This window comes from Dicentrarchus labrax, unplaced genomic scaffold (assembly GCF_905237075.1).
Source record: "Dicentrarchus labrax unplaced genomic scaffold, dlabrax2021, whole genome shotgun sequence".
NCBI classification, from domain to species: domain Eukaryota; kingdom Metazoa; phylum Chordata; class Actinopteri; family Moronidae; genus Dicentrarchus; species Dicentrarchus labrax.
In genome coordinates this window covers 24,773,999-24,791,782 of record NW_026136707.1, presented here as the reverse complement: position 1 = coordinate 24,791,782, position 17,784 = coordinate 24,773,999, and the positions used below count along the sequence as shown (strand labels likewise).

The 17,784-nt window shown below is 41.5% G+C and overlaps 1 protein-coding gene across 2 annotated transcripts in view; it reads right to left on the bottom strand.

Annotated features, from left to right (window-relative positions):
* Positions 1–17,784, bottom strand: part of snrka (SNF related kinase a) — a 50,574-nt gene that overhangs the window by 24,555 nt on the left and 8,235 nt on the right. For both annotated transcript variants that reach the window (XM_051405299.1, XM_051405298.1), the window contains exon 3: positions 1,368–1,509. In XM_051405299.1, the coding sequence (XP_051261259.1) occupies positions 1,368–1,509 (142 nt within the window). The remainder of the gene's footprint in view (positions 1–1,367; positions 1,510–17,784) is intronic.

Sequence of the window (17,784 nt, the reverse complement as noted above, 5' to 3'; positions counted from 1 at the left end):
ATCTTCCAGTGCCTTCTCAGGGCGGTACAGTGCGACATATATGTTATTGTAGTAGTTAAAAGGAGTTTAGCCTTCAACGTTTACAGAAGTAAAGTGCAACATGCAGATTAATGCAGCAGTAATATTAATCCAAAAACATCATAGTGGTTTTGGTGCTAGCCGCTATGGGTGAGAGGGACGAGACATCATATTTAAGTTTATGTTCTGCTCGGCATTGTTCCAATACCGATACAAGTATCAGACATTTCCCTGATACTGCCTAAAATGTGGTATCAGGTATCGGCAAGCACACGTCTGTGCACCGATCCAATACTATGCAATATTTTTGCCTCGAAACAGGACCCTGCTACTTCCTAGCAGGGTCCTATTTGCCATTTTTCCCCCAGGATGGCAAAGTCATGACCTGCCATGCTCTGACTCTTATTGGCTTACCCTGATATTCTCAGCGAATCTAATCAACCCAAACCAACAAAGGAATCTTTTTTAAATGTACTGGAATCGGATCGGTACTCATATTGGCCAATAGTCAAAGTTCAGGTATCTGAATAGGGAAGGAAAAAAATTGTATCAGAACATCTGTAGTTCTGCTCAACGGCTGTTTGATAAATTGCTGATTAAACACATTCGGAGAGGATTTTAATCGCCATTTTTATTCTCAAATCTTATCAGTTTGCTGCTCATGATTTTCCTTTGGTGCAGGCTGAAACCTCTTTGGGGGGGTGCCAAAAATCCCTCTATGCAGTAAAAACCCTAACCCTAATATTAGATTCTTCTCCTGCTGTGTGCCTGGAATATTGACTGAAACATGATGAGTCATGGTTTCCATCCACCCAAAGAGCGTGGGACAATCATAAGGATTGGCCTATGTGACAGATGAGCTTTACTACAAAGTGAAATAACTGTTGATTGATTGTGTTGTAATGTATCATATATAAAACATATTTTTTTTTACAGAAAGCGTGGCACTAGAGCAACCACACCACAATGTGGCCTATTACTGTGATCAGGTCTCTGGTGCATGCTGGTGCGGTAACTGCAGTATGATCGCAGGTCAACGCCCCCGGCTACACACTACAGGCCCTGTCAGCTTAATGCGATTGGCTGCTCTCGAAACCACATATAGAGTATGTCGACTATAAGCCAGACACACACACACACACACACACACACACACGGGAAAAGTGGGATACACCAGCTAATACACAGAGGAGTATAGTGGAAAATGGGCATGGCGGGCAGAACTGGAGGAATAGTGCAGGAAATCAAAAAGCAGACCAAGCTCAGTGTACTAGAATATGCATTACTTCTAATGGAGTAGACGGAGGTCAGTGGTCCCGTTGTGTGAATGCTGTGCATGTATCACTCACTCTTTGCAGGCGGCGGAGACGTGGGCCGGTACAGTGTATTTACAGTCCATGATCATGGTGAGGGTCTCGCTGTCGTTAGCTTCCTGGAAGGGCGGCTGGCCGCATACCAACATGAACAGGATCACACCGAGACTCCAGATATCTGAGGCAGAGAGGGAACCAAACAGAAAGTGAATCCATGTGCACTCTCAGACAAAGTTGTTTATGTTTTGTTTTTAATTACAGCATACACGATTAAAGCTTTTGTAAATATTATAAACATTTCTATTCAGTCAGAATGACAAAAACAAATAAATAAATAAAAAATAACACCCACAGTACTGGGTGCAAACACCAGCTGTGATGTGGGCTATAGTTTCCTTTTTTCCAAGATGGATAGACTCCCAAGTTATTTTTACACATTTATATGCAAAAGAAATAAAATCTACAAATGCAGATGCAAGTCTCCCACACTCAATTGTTTGTATTTTCTAATATTATATTTTGTGACACTGTATAGTAATTAAAAGCCCAATCTCACCACACCCTGCGGCATCGACTAAAAAAGCCACAAACATTTCAATGTGCTCTTCAATAAAACAGCCTACTGGAAAAGTTGAGCTATGAAATATTGCTAAACCTTGGGTAGCGTGTGAACTTTAACAGTCTGTTCTGTCATGCAACACGTTGTTACGTTCCTTATTATTTGGGCTGCAGATCATATCATCTCTTTAAATATAAACTTGAAAGCAACGGTCGATGCTACAGAGAAGTTAAAGCCCACTGACAGCTGATCCCACTGTGCAGGCGTCATCGCTGACTGATGTCACTTCAGATGACGCTTGAGTGGGAAGGATGTCTCATTTTACAAATCTGTTTTTCATCGATAACCATTTCCTCTTATGTCTTCAGAAAAGGTGACTACGATGGAAAAGATGCCATTGAATGGAAACAAGCTGACAATTAAGGGAAGTGGGTGTACTCAAGAGCTTGGAAACAACAGAGATGGAAAGAAGTGTGGGAAGAATATCCTACAGTAAACATAAACAACAATGTTTCCCCATCTTCTCTCTCCCATGGCATTTAAACCAGAACTGCTCTCACAGCATTACAGGTCGAAAGTGGAACGGCACAAATAAGGGGTCCAATGTTTGCGTCCATAATATGTCCAATTTCAGTAAAACCCAAAACAAGCTGTACGATGTTATCATGCAGAACAAGTGTGTGTGCAAACAGTAAAATGAATGTCAAGTCAATTCATCTGTGTGTGTGTATGCTTATTCAAGTGTGCGTATCTGCACTTGCTAGTTGCACCCTGATAAAGCAGACTGTCAGCATGCAGAATCACTGGGCCATACAGACTTTAAGCAACACACACCCACACCCACACCCACACACACACACACACACACACACACACACACACACACACACACACACACACACACACACACACACCCCGCTCCAGCAGTGTGAAGAATGGTAACAGAACTAACAGCAGGAGGATGAGAAACAGCCTCCAGGATGGAGCTGGGACAGTAAACAACTTCATGTCACTGCTTACAGTATGCAGTGTCCTTAACTCTCTCTTACACACACGCAGATATTTGAGCAAGTTGGTTAAATACACATTAAACAGCACAGATATATGTCCTAACATACCCATATAATCACATACAAACATTTGTTAATTTGTATGAACATTTCCATCTCCAATTCGATGTTTAGCAGAGAAGCTGAGCCAACTCACTCAGGCTGGGAGGGGAAAAAAAAGACACCACAGCGGCTCCAGTCAAATATTGGCAGCTCTTAATGTAATTACAACGATGAGGATTTTTAAGTAACTTTCTAATTAAGCTCAAATGCTCTGATGCCCTCAATACTTAATGGGTTGGCTGAATGGAGTCCTGAATCAAACTCTGAAAAGCATGATGATAAAGACTTTTCACAGGGGTTATGAAACGCGGTTAGCTGCATGCTTAGCCTTGAGTTACCTATCTGATGCATCCTAAATGAGCCTAGCCCTATCTTCACACCTGACTTAGTTGGGTTAGTATAAGCGTTGCAGGACTTAGCCTAAGGCTAAGCAGTGCTGTGTGTAATTAAACTAACTGAGTGCTCATTGAGAAAGCGAGCAGCAGAATGAGCTGGGCTGGAGGCCGTACTCACAGTGCTTATAAGGTAAATGTCATTTGTTTGGTTTGATTTTGAATACAATCCATCAAAATTCAATCTCAAGACACACCTGTGCCTCAACAACATGTCTGAGAGACACACCAGCTCTGAGTGGCTCTCTCATCCTGTCTGTCACAGGTGTCAGGGTCAATGTCTCCGCTACATCAAGCATGGCACAGTATAGGAGAGGAAGGTCCCTGAGGCAGGCTTTATATCAATTCTGTTCACCCATTAGCATTGGACACGGCATGCATAAGGAAGCAGCTGTGGCAGAAAGTGGTCCCCCACAAGCAAAACACAGGCTATGCAGCAGTTCAGAGGATAATTCCTGTTTTCTGTCTGATTTCCAGATGGCATTTGTTCTGAGAGTAGGCAAAAGTGAAAGGCATTAGTAACACTGAGCCACTGCTAAAGCTTAACAAACGGGGTGTTACAGGGACAACAGAGGCAGTTTTGTCCGAAATGAAAAATGCATCAGTAAGGTCACTGCGTTCCTAATCCTGTTTATAAAGCACCTGCAATGGTTTGATTTGACCAAAGTTTGTGTAACGACTATTAGTCAACCAGACTAACTAAGCCTTTCATTTTAAGTATGTTAATGGACCAAAAAGCTCCCTGAATACAAGATGATAAAACATATCCAAAGAACAGCTGGCGTACATTTCCAGGTGCTCGCTGTGCTCAACATGACCACATCTGCAATATTTTGGAAACCTAAAACAACTCTCCTCCAGCCTGTACTGATGACTCGTCTCCTGCTGAAATATGACCAGACACGGATGCGGAGAAAGGTTAGCTCAGCATGACATCAGTGTAGCATCTCGCTGCTCAGCGTGCCAATTAGGGCTCCGGAATGTGTTGACAAACAAGAGATCAGACTCTGCTTCTGTTCTCACACTGAGGGAGTGTGTGTGTGTGTGTGTGTGTGTGTGTGTGTGTGTGTGTGTGTGCACGTGTGCTAGGGGCATATTACAGCTTGCATAAATTCTGCCTACAATCTTATAAATGATGGACTTTGATGTTCTAGCTGGACAATAAGGTACTGTCTGGCTCTCAAAGGACACAGTTTAAACCGCCCTGCAGGTTGTGAGTGTCTGAGTATGGTACAGCACAGCATGCAGACCTTAAAGGGGACCTCTCCTGACTTTATGGGTGTTTTACATGCATGAGTGTAAAAAGGTTGTATAAAGCCTTTATAGGGCTGTTCCATTAGCACTGCGCTGATTTGGATTTCTATTACCAGTTTAAACTCGCTGAGCTGTGCCCGAGATGGACCCTCTCCAGAGTAGGGCCAAAGCGCACCCCATCCGCCTCCCATGATGTAATAATAATAATTCTTTTTAAGAGAAGTTAATCAAGCTATAGTCTGACACACTCACAACTCATGTCAACTCTGTCTTCCAGGTGTGACGCTTTATTCCCCCACATGGGAAATAACAGCAGGCAATATGGCAGTATCAATTTATCTTGAGATAAACACTATACAGCCCGGACTGGACTCTGTACTATGGACGTCCAGGGCTGCCAGTATTAAAATGAAATACTTTATTTTCCCAGGGCTCTGTGCCCACTGCCCTTACAGTATATGGACGTGGTAACCTTGGCTTGAAACCAAGGCAGCGGAATGGCAATGGCATTTCAGCCAAATTGCTATGAGACTAAACTGAGGGGGACAGGCTGATATGCTAAGAAATAAACCGTTCATCACAGCCAAGAGTGGAAGAGTGTTGTAACATGTCTGAAAGCCAAACATTTGCTTTAAGAGAGAACTCTCTGAAAGACGTGCATATGACATATTATTTGTTGCTGCTAAGCTGCTAAAGATACATTTATTTTTCCTGCCCGTGAATGGTTCTGTTGTTCCAACTTGAGTCTGGGTATTTCATTAAGTATGAATATAAATGCCATGAACTGTTAAAATTCAGCTTTGGAACAATTACCCTAGAAAGAGTGTACTTCTCGTCTCCCACTCTCAGCTGCCTACTGATTTTTTTCTGTTACTGGGCACAAGAAGCCTGGCAGTCTGGCTAAAAAGAAATCAATACCTAAAAAGGATCTAGGTCATAGCAGAACAATTTAGCATGCTCCTGTATACTTTGGCCTTTATTACAGTCCTCCTCTCTGTGTGGTCTTGCTTTCTCCTCACAGGGTTCAGGTTTCCAACTGTCACAAATCACTGATAACCAGCACAACAGCAAAACACAAGTTTCCTTTCACTCTACACTAACTGTGTGTGTAACAACAGAAAGGGGACTATTTCACACCAATAACAGTACTGGCTCAAAAAAAATAATTTCAAAGAGACAGATGTATTGTAGCAGCAGGCGGTTGTGTCACGGAGGAGAAATGCAGGGTAGGGTGCCAAAAAAAGTGTTTCCTTGACCTGTTCTATGGAGCGTCACATTTCTTCATCATCTCCCTTTCATTATCGATTCATCTGCCTAAATTGTTTCTTGACAGTTTCCAAAAAATGTAAAAATGCACATCATAACAATCCAAACCCCAAAGATTATCGTAATAAGTCAAAGAAAAGCAGCAAATTCTCATTTCTGAGAAGCTGGGACATGCATATAAACACTTGGAAATTATTCAAATTGTTATTAGTTGCTGATTCATTTTACTGCGATTGACTAAAAGATTAATCAGGTAATTGTTTCAGCTCTACAGCAATCAACTTTGCAGAGCTGTGCGGCTCATTGTCAAAGAACTGTGAACTGTAAAAGGGAATATTTTGTTTTGAACTGATTTTAAATCGCATGTTAGCATTCAACCCTTTCCTGCAACACAGTAAATATGGGTTCATCAAAGAGATATTGAACAGAGGCTTGAATCAGATTACAGTGAACAAGCCAGTTACACCACGTTCCATGTATCTGTCTTCACACAGATGAAGAAAAACTAGGTGCAATCAAAGAAACAGTGAAGATAAATACAGCTGCAAAGACTCACAAGGATACCCTCACATCATTATTGTGAGCGCCCACAGTGCACTATAGTGACTTCTTGCTAAGTCTGCATCCTCATTTATTGTTTAAACCTGGAAATAAGGTTGAGCTCAATAGCTAAAAAGTGATATAATCTATTGATCTAGCACTTTGTTGTGCATGGACACGCCCACAAAACAGAGCATTCCCACACAGATGTGAGCAAAAATAGAATAATGTGTGTAAACAGGAAAAAGCAGCAGATAATGCCAAACAGCTCCCAACATCTCAACTGAATGCCAGATCAGAATACAGCCTTGTGAACACTACTTTTATTTTATTACCAACAAAGAAAAGCAGGCAGGTTCATAGTTTTATACCACACAGAGGGACTAGGTGACATAGAAATTAACCAGCAAAGTGACTGCTGATAGTAATTTAAATTACTGACACCTAGTTTACATACAGTGGATACATCTAAATGTACTAGAAGGGTTTTTTGACTGCTTATGAAACGGTCTCAATTTAACACTAATGCGTCTATATGAGCTATGAACAAACAACACCATCAGAGAGAAGACTGGCTGTTCCTATGTAGTTATTCTTAATGCCTGCCTGCTGGATTCAGTCAGATTCCACTTTGTGGGAAAACTACCACTTTTGTCTACAGGGGCCAGCAGAATCAACACAAAATGAAAGTTCCTTGTAGTGGCTTTAACTTTGAAGTCCAGACATCTGATAATGACAGCCAAATGTATCATTTAAGGTATTCGAAAGGAGTCCAATGACTTCAGTTTGCCTATTGCTGAGCTTCACATCAGACAACAATTTCTGAGCAATCTTCATTTACAGTTGTAAGATTATAAGGCCTGCAAGAGGCACATACGCACACACACCACAGTCACAGTAATGGACAGCAATTCTGTAGGCTGTCATTAACATGTACGGCGCTGTCAACCGGAAGAGCACTCACACACGCACTCTTCAGGCCTTCAGACCCTTACACTCACACACACATGCTCTCATCACATCAACACAAATGGTACTGTCATTGGCAGGCAGATAGTTGAGAGAGCACTCTGGGTAAAAGCTGAAGATCTGCTTAAGATCTCTCTCTGTCACATACAGACCTGCTGCTGCTGCTCCATCTCTACGCCACTCTGTAGGAGACTGCTGTCCACATCACAGGCTGACTGCTACATATATACTGCTCAACATACTAATTCTTCAGATTCATTAATAAATTAAATTCTACCAAAACGCTGCTCCAAGACAAGTTAAGATAAACAATGTCATTACAATAATTTTTTTTACTTTTATACTTTTAAAATGGCACTAAAACATACTGGAATCCCCTTACATTTTGTTGAGAAACGTAGTCATTGCATCGCAGATCATCACTTCATTAAGCTGTTCTTTATTTTAGAATCTGTACTACTGCCACACATTCAGTTTAGCTTTTTTTGTGGGAGATACCAACAGGCAGGCCGGGCCTTTTTGCTTAAAACACAATATATTGATCATCGAAATAGCTGACAATTGTCTTTCAATCAACTAATCCATTCTTCCACAAATTGTATCAGCTCTAGTGTCTACAATGCATTCTAGTTCTGTAACCAGGGTGGGAAACCAGTCATCAGCCAAATGCTGGTATAATACGAAAGTAGCTGTACATTTCAGACAAAATAATGACTTACTATTGAGCGGCTGGTGAGTTTGAACATTTATCTGTCAGTGGTTGGTACATTTAAAAAAATTCCCACACTGTAATTAAAATAACATAAGCTAGATTGCCTTTGTGAAATCAAATATTTTGTGATTTGCGTTTGTGATGAAAGCTGTTATTTATTTTTGTTATATAAAAGATTTGGTACCCTGTATGGTAGACTGAGTTACTGTACCTGTCTTGCTACTTCAGTCTAAATGCGGTGGACAGCAGCTCACTACGTTTCTGCCAGAAAGTTCAAAAAAAGGTCTGTTCAAACCAGCAAACAATATTTATGTAACCTACTACCCAACAAGTTTTAAAAAATAGAGTGCAAGAGACAGAAAGAGAGAGAACATGAGTGGGTGAGTGAGAAAGAGAAACTAAACTGAGACGGAACTTTCTTTGGAACAATTTCATCAGGCTACTCCCGAAAGCAGAAAGAAATAATCTGCACCGATAACAAGGACAACTGCAATGACTTGAGGTACTGGTGGGCTCCATACTCCCATCACACAATCTGATGCTGAATCATTTGGAGACGGAGCTCATTTGCAGCAGTCTGGTACAAACGGGTCAAATGTGGGTGGAACGCGTGCCCATTGTCCCACGTCAAATACAGGGTTTGTGTTTGAAAGTGATATTTTCTTCCTTTGTTGATTGATAGAAGGTCTGAGTCTCGTCTTGCTCAGCAGTTACAAAGCCTTTGTTAGCGACTGACTGTCCTCAGTCTGGAGAGCCATTACTGCACTCTGCTTTGCTCGCCTGGCTTGTCTGAAGCTTCATCTGGCACGTCTCTGCTTTCAAAAGGAGGGTTTGGGAAAGCAGTCAGTCGGCACTTAAAAATACCAGGGTTGTCCGACGCCTTTGAGGCTTTGTAGTCTCACCTTTCAGCGCACTTGAGGCCATCAAAAAAGTGATTAAAACTTAAAGTTAAATACAATCTTGAAATTGAAGTTGTACTTTTGTTGACAAAGAAAATAACAGAGTGGGGTCTGATTCTATTTAGAGAAATCAATGGTTGAAAATGTCACAATGGAAATGTATTGTTCAGCATGAACGAGGGCTTTGTTCAGTGTAAAATCAATGGGGTTCAAAATACACATTTTATAAGCATCGGACAAGATCCACGATCTGTATCTGTGCTGTAAAGCCGGCTGCAACTAATGGTTATTTTTATCATTGATGAATTTTCTCAATTAATCAATTAGTTATTCGGTCGAGAGAATGGTGAAAAATGTTGATCAGTGTTTCCCAAAACTCAAGCAGACGTCGTCAAATGTCTTGTTTGTCCACAACCCAAAGATCTTCAGTTTACCGTCACAGAGGACTAAAGACACCAGAAAATATTCACATATGAGGAGCTGAAATCTTTGGACATTTTCTCTTAAAAACAAACTCAAAACGATTAACGGGTTATCAAACTAGTTCACCATTAATTCTATAGTGGACAATTAATCAACTAATTGTTGCAGCTCTACTGTAAAGTCACCAAATAGGCCCATCCTCAATCTGGAATGGCAGCAAGTACTACTAAGACTCAACTACAGTGAATTTTATGTTTCATGAAGCATTTTTCTCACATACACACATTCTCCTGACACGTCTCAATGTGCAAATTATTCCGCTATAACCTGCAGCAAATTGGAAAAATGCACACACGCATGCAAATACAGCTTCAAAATCTGCTGGGATTGTCAGTGTGTGATAGTAGCCTTGACACCTGGGGGCATTGCACAATAGAATGGCTTTACACCTGAATTTCAAACAAAGCATGGTAAATCTTTACATCCTATTCACAGCCTCCAGTTCAGGATGTTTTAATTTGCTCTTCATTCTCATTTAACAATTCTCAGGTACTTCTGCAGCTTCTTGTCATGCTGTCAGCTAACTGTAGCATCTGAAGTGATTGGTAGTAAATGGACCAAGTAATCAGTTTGACATCTAAAGAATGCTCCGGGCACTGGAAGACAGAAAGAATGCTGGTAGAGACCAACCGTACCTGAACCCAGACGTGCAAGAGTGCAGGAGACAGACACGCCACAGCTCCTACATCCTGCTCTATTCTACTCAAGCACAAACCCCCTCTACACTGACTGACTGAGGCCACAAAGGTTTCAAGCAAGCAGAAAGTAACTGTGCTTTTTGTGGAGGGTTATGGGGGAGTGCGATTCCAAATGTTAATTGTGTCAATTTCCCCTCCTCGTCCTGCCAGTGAGAGAAATAGCAACAGCTGTTGAAAAGAACTGTGGCACGCAGGAGCAGCCAGGACGCATTGATGCAGACAGCACATCAGCGCGTCACAGATCAGAGGAGGAGGATGTGTTTTGGGTGTAAGAGAAAGTAAGATAATATGTGTGTGTACGATATCTGTGCACATGTTGGGGGAAATGAGCGCGAGTGACTGTGACGATAAAAGAGAGGGCGAGAGAGTAAGACGGAGAGAGGAGGGAGAGGAGAAATATTCCAGCGACGAGTAGAACTGCTGTTGCTGAATATGGATGAGAGCCAGAGCCTCAGAATAAAGTGCAGCTCTCTCCCAAGGCATCTACTGCCTCATGTTGTCTTATATTAGCATGATGGCTGGGGGCTTCTCCTCTGCTTTGGATATGGAAGAAACTAAAATCCTTAACTCTTACACTACTAACATGGTAAGTAGTAAAGCAGAAGCAATAGTTTCTCTTCTGCTCTATAAACTGTCCCAATTTCCCATTAAACAAAGTAAAGTTTTATTAGTTCAGTTTATTCCCACATAAAGGAAATAAGAGTCCACGTTCATGCTAGCAGCTCTGTGAGGCTGTACATTGGCACAGCGGTGCTTATAGCTACATGCTAACATCTGCATCCCCATATGCTCACTATGAAAGCTCATGTTGTATGTTGTATAATGTTTACCATGTTCTGTTCTGGTCATGAACCAAAGAATTTGTCAAATTGACATTTTGACCTGATGATGGCGTTAGATGAAGTGTTAAGGATTACCAAATTGATTACAGTTCATCTTGAGGGGGGCACAGTAATTCATCCAGTAGTTGAGGTATTTCAGTCTACAGCAGGGGTAAACAACCTGCGGCCCTTTAACCCTCTCCAGTGGCTTCCTCTGACAAATAATTACATGGAATTGATAACAGGTATTGTTTTACATTTTCATTTACCATAAAATGTGTAGCCATTACACACCAAATAAAAAAATGTGTCAGCATTTCCTCAACTTAAATGTGTGTCCTAACCTTTCCTCTATGTTTTGCTGTTTTGAGTCCCTAGCTAGGCCAGCTGTGGATTCCAAAAAAGAAAAGTCTCAGAGGGAGATAAATAATGTAATAGTGTGTGGACAGATTTGTTTGCTTTCACAACCAACAGTATGATTCATGCTTGATCTGTGGCGAGAAATTAGTATTATGAAGCTTAAATTTGTTTTGGGCTCTAGACATTTTTCTTTCTTTTTGGGTCAAAAATGGCTCTTTCGATAGTACAAAGTGGTGCACTGACCAACATTTCTATTCCTAACACCATGCCGTTAGCATGGCTAAAAATACAAAAAGACAATATCTAGCCTTTGAATTTTGTGAAATAAACTGCTAATAACCATGATAGCAGTAAAGTAGGTCAAACCTGATAGGAAAATAATTCCAAGCAGAGTCATCATCCATCATTTCTCCTCTGCACATCCAATTAACTGAACAACATATAATCACTCATCATGTTTGTCCTTCTGTCCTGTCTAACTACAGGAAACCAAAACTAGACTTACCCGGACCTATTTTGAGCGAGTGTGAGCTTGTATGTCCCATGCACACTGGCATTCACTCTATTACAAATACGTACAACAGAGGCTTGGCTCATGAGATTTTATCATTTAGTTACAAAAGAGAAGATGTATGCTTTGTGCTCCTGCTGCAGTTTTCCATGAACCATCAGTGCTTTTGATCTGATCTTATAAACATGATTCATTTAGTCATGGTTTAGTGGGTTATGTAACTATAAACAACCCCAGGCCCTCCTGGGACCCGCTGCACTGTGAAAAAAACACTATACTGGTGTTAAAGTCGGGTCAAGGAGCTTGACCCAGGAGTGACCCACCACATATACACTCCTTCTCTCACACACACACACACACACACACACACACACACACACACACACACACACACACACACACACACACACACACACACACACACACACACACACACACACACACACACACACACACACACACACCTCCTATTAATTTGCACTATCAATGTATTTATTTGTGTGTGTTCAACAGCTTGTGTGAGTCTGTATTTGTAGATAAGTTTGACCTAAGCCACAGATGGAGAGGTGAGGGGTAGTAGAGGCAGAGAGGCCCCCAGGGACCACATGCGTACTACTGCACACCTGGTTCACTCGCAGCAGCATTTGTTACTATAGCAACGCTCCCTGTCTCGAATTAGAGAATGAAACAGGCCTCTGTCAGGCCCGCTGGCAAATCTGTCCACACGCACACACTGGCACACAATAACATGGCGCCGCTACACATCAATATTTGTCTACAATCTTTCTGTCTCACACAGTCTGGCAAAGTGGACGATGCAAGTCTACAATTATATTTCACATTTACATTCAAAGTGCTGCGTTCCCAAATATATATTTGCACCAGTACTGCAAGCTTTAAGTAATGAATACAACTCTGCCTGTAGAAATATAATAAATGAAACTTTTCTTTTCTGTATTCCTATCTCTGCCTCAACAAACAAACAATGCTCTTAGAGGAAACAGGAAGGGGAAAACCCAGTCCCCCTTTCCTCCATTATCCCCCTCCTCTACTCAGCCCGATTTATGCTCATATTTGAGTCCTTTCCTTGTCTCGGTCTACAATCCTACACCTCAATCACCTCCCGATCTTCAGCCGCTCCAGTGTCTCCAAAGCGTCAGTCCCCAACCGTTAACCACACCTCATCTTTCTAAAATTGTCTATTTTGGTGTTGAGCCCTCCATGTTCTTCCCCTAATACACACAAATACATCTGCGATATCCTCAACATCCTCTCCTCCTCCTCCCCCTCTCAGTATTACAGCGGCACCATGATGCTTTAATTAGCGACTGTGGGATTTGTCTCTTGGCATCTTTTCCTCTTCTACTCTGCATTCAGGCGTTTTGCTCTGATAAACCACCGAGCGGCTTGAAATGACAGCAGCCACAGTACCGATGACAGGGGACCCTGTTGGAGGAACTGGACCAGATCAGCACTGAGAGACGCTGTAATTAATAGGTTTCTAGGGTATACACTGTAGCTGTTCTTAGTGCCTGCTCTAAGCCTTTTAAAGGGTATTACAGTGTTGACAAAATAATATCACCTTAAGGTTCGTTTAGGAGCTGTTCTGAGAAGCTTTCAACCGTGTCACACTGTCCTCATCAGCAGTCTGAGTTTGCACGATTGCACTGGAAATGGAGCTATTCAAAGTTTCCATGAGTGTGAGCACTTGTGGGATTGCAGAAGCAGAGAAGGGATCAGTGGCACAACTGCACCTACTTCCAAGGTGCAGACTAGAGAAAGAGTCTGAAGAGAACTCTACCATAGTTCAACGAAACAAAGCCAAAACCCTGACGATAAAGTTGTTCTGTTTACTAGGGATTCACAATCAATAAAAAAACATTATCGAAATCACAATAAGTACAATATGCAGGTAAAGGGGACAAAATGTGTGACAAACGGCATTATAATGAAGTACTGTAGTGCAGCAGAGACGCCCTGGCCTACAAATCTTTGTTCTTCAGATTTAAGAAAAGAAAAAGTAAAAACACTAATCCTGAATCATATCACAATATCTACCAAAATGATCGCAATATGTTTTTTTTTTACCATACTGTGCAGCCCTACTGTTTACTACAAGTGTTTCTGCACTTCTGGGATTGTGTCAGAAATCGCTGCCCCTGTCACTCATTGACAACAAAACCACAAGGTCCATTCAGTTGCTGTTCTGGAGCTTCTGACCGCATCAGCACACTGAGTTTGCTCAGTTGCCATGGAACTAACTGTAGGTGTTCAAACTTTCCATCATGAGGAGCTACTTTGGGACATCTTATTCATTTAAATAGAAAAGGGCTGGACAAGCTGGCCTAAAAATATAATACATTTTTTTAACCATATGGATGGTTCATTCAATTGTTTTCATTCACAAAAGCAAAATACCAAAATACACACTGAGGATTATCAATCCGATTATATATATATTAGTGTATAATCACATGTTTTTATCTACAGAGGGAGCGGGTCCTCTTTTACAGAGGGCGCCATGTTGAACGACCATGTTTCTACAGTAGACCAGAAAGGACAAACCATTTTTTGCAGGTTTCGCAGCCACCGTAGATTCTCTTCCACACTTGGTTGACTCATGGGGTGTCAGCTGGTTGCACTGAATCCTACACACTGGCCCTTTAAGGCCTGCATGTGAAAAACAGTTGTGTGTGTTGCAAGAATGTCATAGATTTGACACATTTTTTTTTTTTTTTTTTTACAATAGCTAAATGTTTTTGTAGGCTTAAATCAGACAACAAAAACTGTGATAACACAACAGCAACCTGCCTTACAACAGTCTCTCACCATTAAATAAATATAAAATAAAATGAAATTCTTATCTCATAGTGCTGCTAATGTTCACTTATCAAGCAAAACAGTCAATTCAATCTGATCTGGTCTGACCTGGATCTCCTCTAAATGCTTTCACTCTCTCGCCACCTCCTCCACCCTCCTTCTCTCTCCGCTGAATGATCCTGCCTACAAGATCCAACTGTCAAAGTACGTTCTTGAATTCAAGAATCAACAGATACTCAACTTTAGAGCGACAACAGGAATCCGGGCCAACTAGCCGGTCTGTAAGTTAACAAACACGTTAGTCCACATATCAACCAGTCAGTCAATTAGCATACCAAAGAGCCAGCTAGGCCCACCCAGTGGCCTGTGATGATACGGAGTGATGGGCCTCATTGCACACGGCAGCACCACCTCTCATTTGTCATGGATCACTGAAAGGAATAATTACACCTAATCACCCGTTTCCCGCCTGCTTGCCATCCTTTCTCTACAGTGGAGTCATGCTGTGATAATAGTTAATCCAGCAGCTCCTTCCTTTGGTTAGAACTAAGGCCAAAATCATTTCCTTTCTTCATCTTCTTTCCTTTATTGCTTTCTTCTTGAAAAGAGGATACGTCTCTAAGTCCTTATTTAGTCTGAGATTAAGAAAAGAACTAACCTAATAAAATGTGGCTGTGATAAAAATAGTCTTAAATCTTAACCACTTCCCCATCAACTGGCAGTGGAAAGAGATACTGACAACAAATGAGAACACATCTGACTGATTCACCGTTTGGCCAGCTCACCGAGCGCTCACAGCGCTGGCTGCTTTATCTAGGATGTGAACTTTTGGATGAAGACAGCTAGAGAGTGCCTGTCCCACTCAGTAGCTGTGTTTGTGTATATTAATAGCAGATGTGTCAGATCCAGAGCGGACCAGACATCTGCCAGCTCGACCTGCACCGTTGTTAGGGAAGCGGAAGGGAACGGAGAAGATGACAGAGGAGGGGACGAGCCAAATTGAGGTGGCCAAGTCAAAATGGAAAAATCTCACGCTGAGCCTAAAAACTGATCCCGGTGCAGAGTGTGGCACCGTGCTCTGTGTGACATGTCACACACCTCTTCTGCCTCCAGCTGATTACTCACTGAGCAGTAAACTATGGCTACAAATCAAGGTAGTGGTGGATTATAGAGCTTCATTTTATCACAGTATTTCTGACATTTTTAATGGTAACAGAGGTACATCATGACACTATAATATCTTTCAACTTTCTGACTAGTGATATATAAGCCTAAAATATACTGCACATAGACTTATATAGGTTTGTTGTTTATCTTAATCCAGAGTTTATCTGTTAGGGATCGAAAAAACACATTTAAACTGATTTACACAGTATAGCATATACGTATACTTCAGCAACAGTCATTTTGCTGATTGGCAAGACAACCTGCAGCAATTAGTAGCAACAGATCTTCTGTGGCCAGCCAACAAGCTGCTGTGTCAGCAGCCTCGCAGACAAAAGGGTAGGATGGTGTGTGGAGTGACAGCCTAAAGCCATTAGCTCAGTCCATATTCTACTCCAAAATATGGATGCAAGATAATTATTGGGGTTGATACATTATGATACATATTGGGGATATCTATGTTATTATAAATTATCCTAAGAGGATTTTCTCACAATTTGTTTAAACAAAATGAGATTAAAGACGAAAAATGTCAGACAGAAATCTACAAAATATATTTTCTGTTTTCTTTATCAAATGAAAGAATACATTTTTATTACTGAGGTAGGATATAAATTGTGCAAAACAATGAATATTTCTGAAGTGAAACTGATGTTTTTGTGCCTTGATACCTCATTCGTGACATATTCTTACGGTCCTAAACTTGAATTCTGGTAAGAAAACAAAAACAACACTTAAGCAAAGCAAAGCGGCTCATCATTTCAATCAGACGATGTCTAATTAAAGTATTACTTAACTAACACTAACTCTGTGCAGGAGCAAGACCCACATTTTGTGCCTCATGAGCACAGTATCAAAACTGGTACCAGTATCATATCTGTGCATCTCCCAACTACAGTATAACTCAACACTCACTATCATGTCATTTCAAATACCTCCCTCACAACATAAAGGCCTTTTACATACCCCCATGCTAATGATTTTGAAGTGCACTCTAAGTCAAGGCTGAGTGAAAGTTTAAAGGAGACAGAGAAGGCTGTGAGGGCATCAGCAGTTTAGAGTGCAGTGGCTACAAAGGAATGACTGCAGGCAACAAGCTCAAATCTCCTAAGTTGCACTGCTCCTTTGAAAAGCACAGAAGGCTCTGGAATAAAAGAGAGCAAAACAATAGAAACTGCACAGTGGTTACAGCTCCATCGGACAGAAATCCAAAGGGCGTCAATCCCACCTCCAGAGTCATATCACAATTTTCAGCTCAAGTCCAAAAACTAATTGGCACTCTGCCGCCCTCGCCCTCAGAGTGATGAGTCCCCACTGTGCAGCCTGCACCTGGGAACCACACAGGCCCTGAAGAAAGTAAGCTAATGACTGGTGGTAGTTCCCCAACTCTCAGCTTACTTTCACTGAAAAAGATGCAGCACGCTTCTCTATACATCCTACGGCTGCCGTGGCAACCGCATCACAGCACACGTGTCAGAGTAGGACAAACATCCCAACCCTATTTAATACCTTTAATGGCGTTGAGCAAAGTTTTCTTTCAATTGTACATAAATGGATGATGTGTGTTTGGCACTGGCAGGAGTTGTAGTTGCTCACTGGAATTTTTAAAACGGATGCTTTCAACTTGATTATATCATGTGATGATGATGTCATACTCCTCTCTCCCCATTTTCCTGTGTGGCAAAAAATGCTACATTTCTACAGAGGGAGCATCCACCACATTGAACTGCCATGTTTCTACAGTAGCCCAAGAACATACAAACCAAAAACTGGCTTTATACAACTGTAACTTCACCGCTAGATGCCACTGAATCCTACAAACTGGACCTTTAAGTGTAGTGGTGGAGACTTTGACTCAGAGCCTGATGTCTTGAGACTGAGTGGATTTCTCAA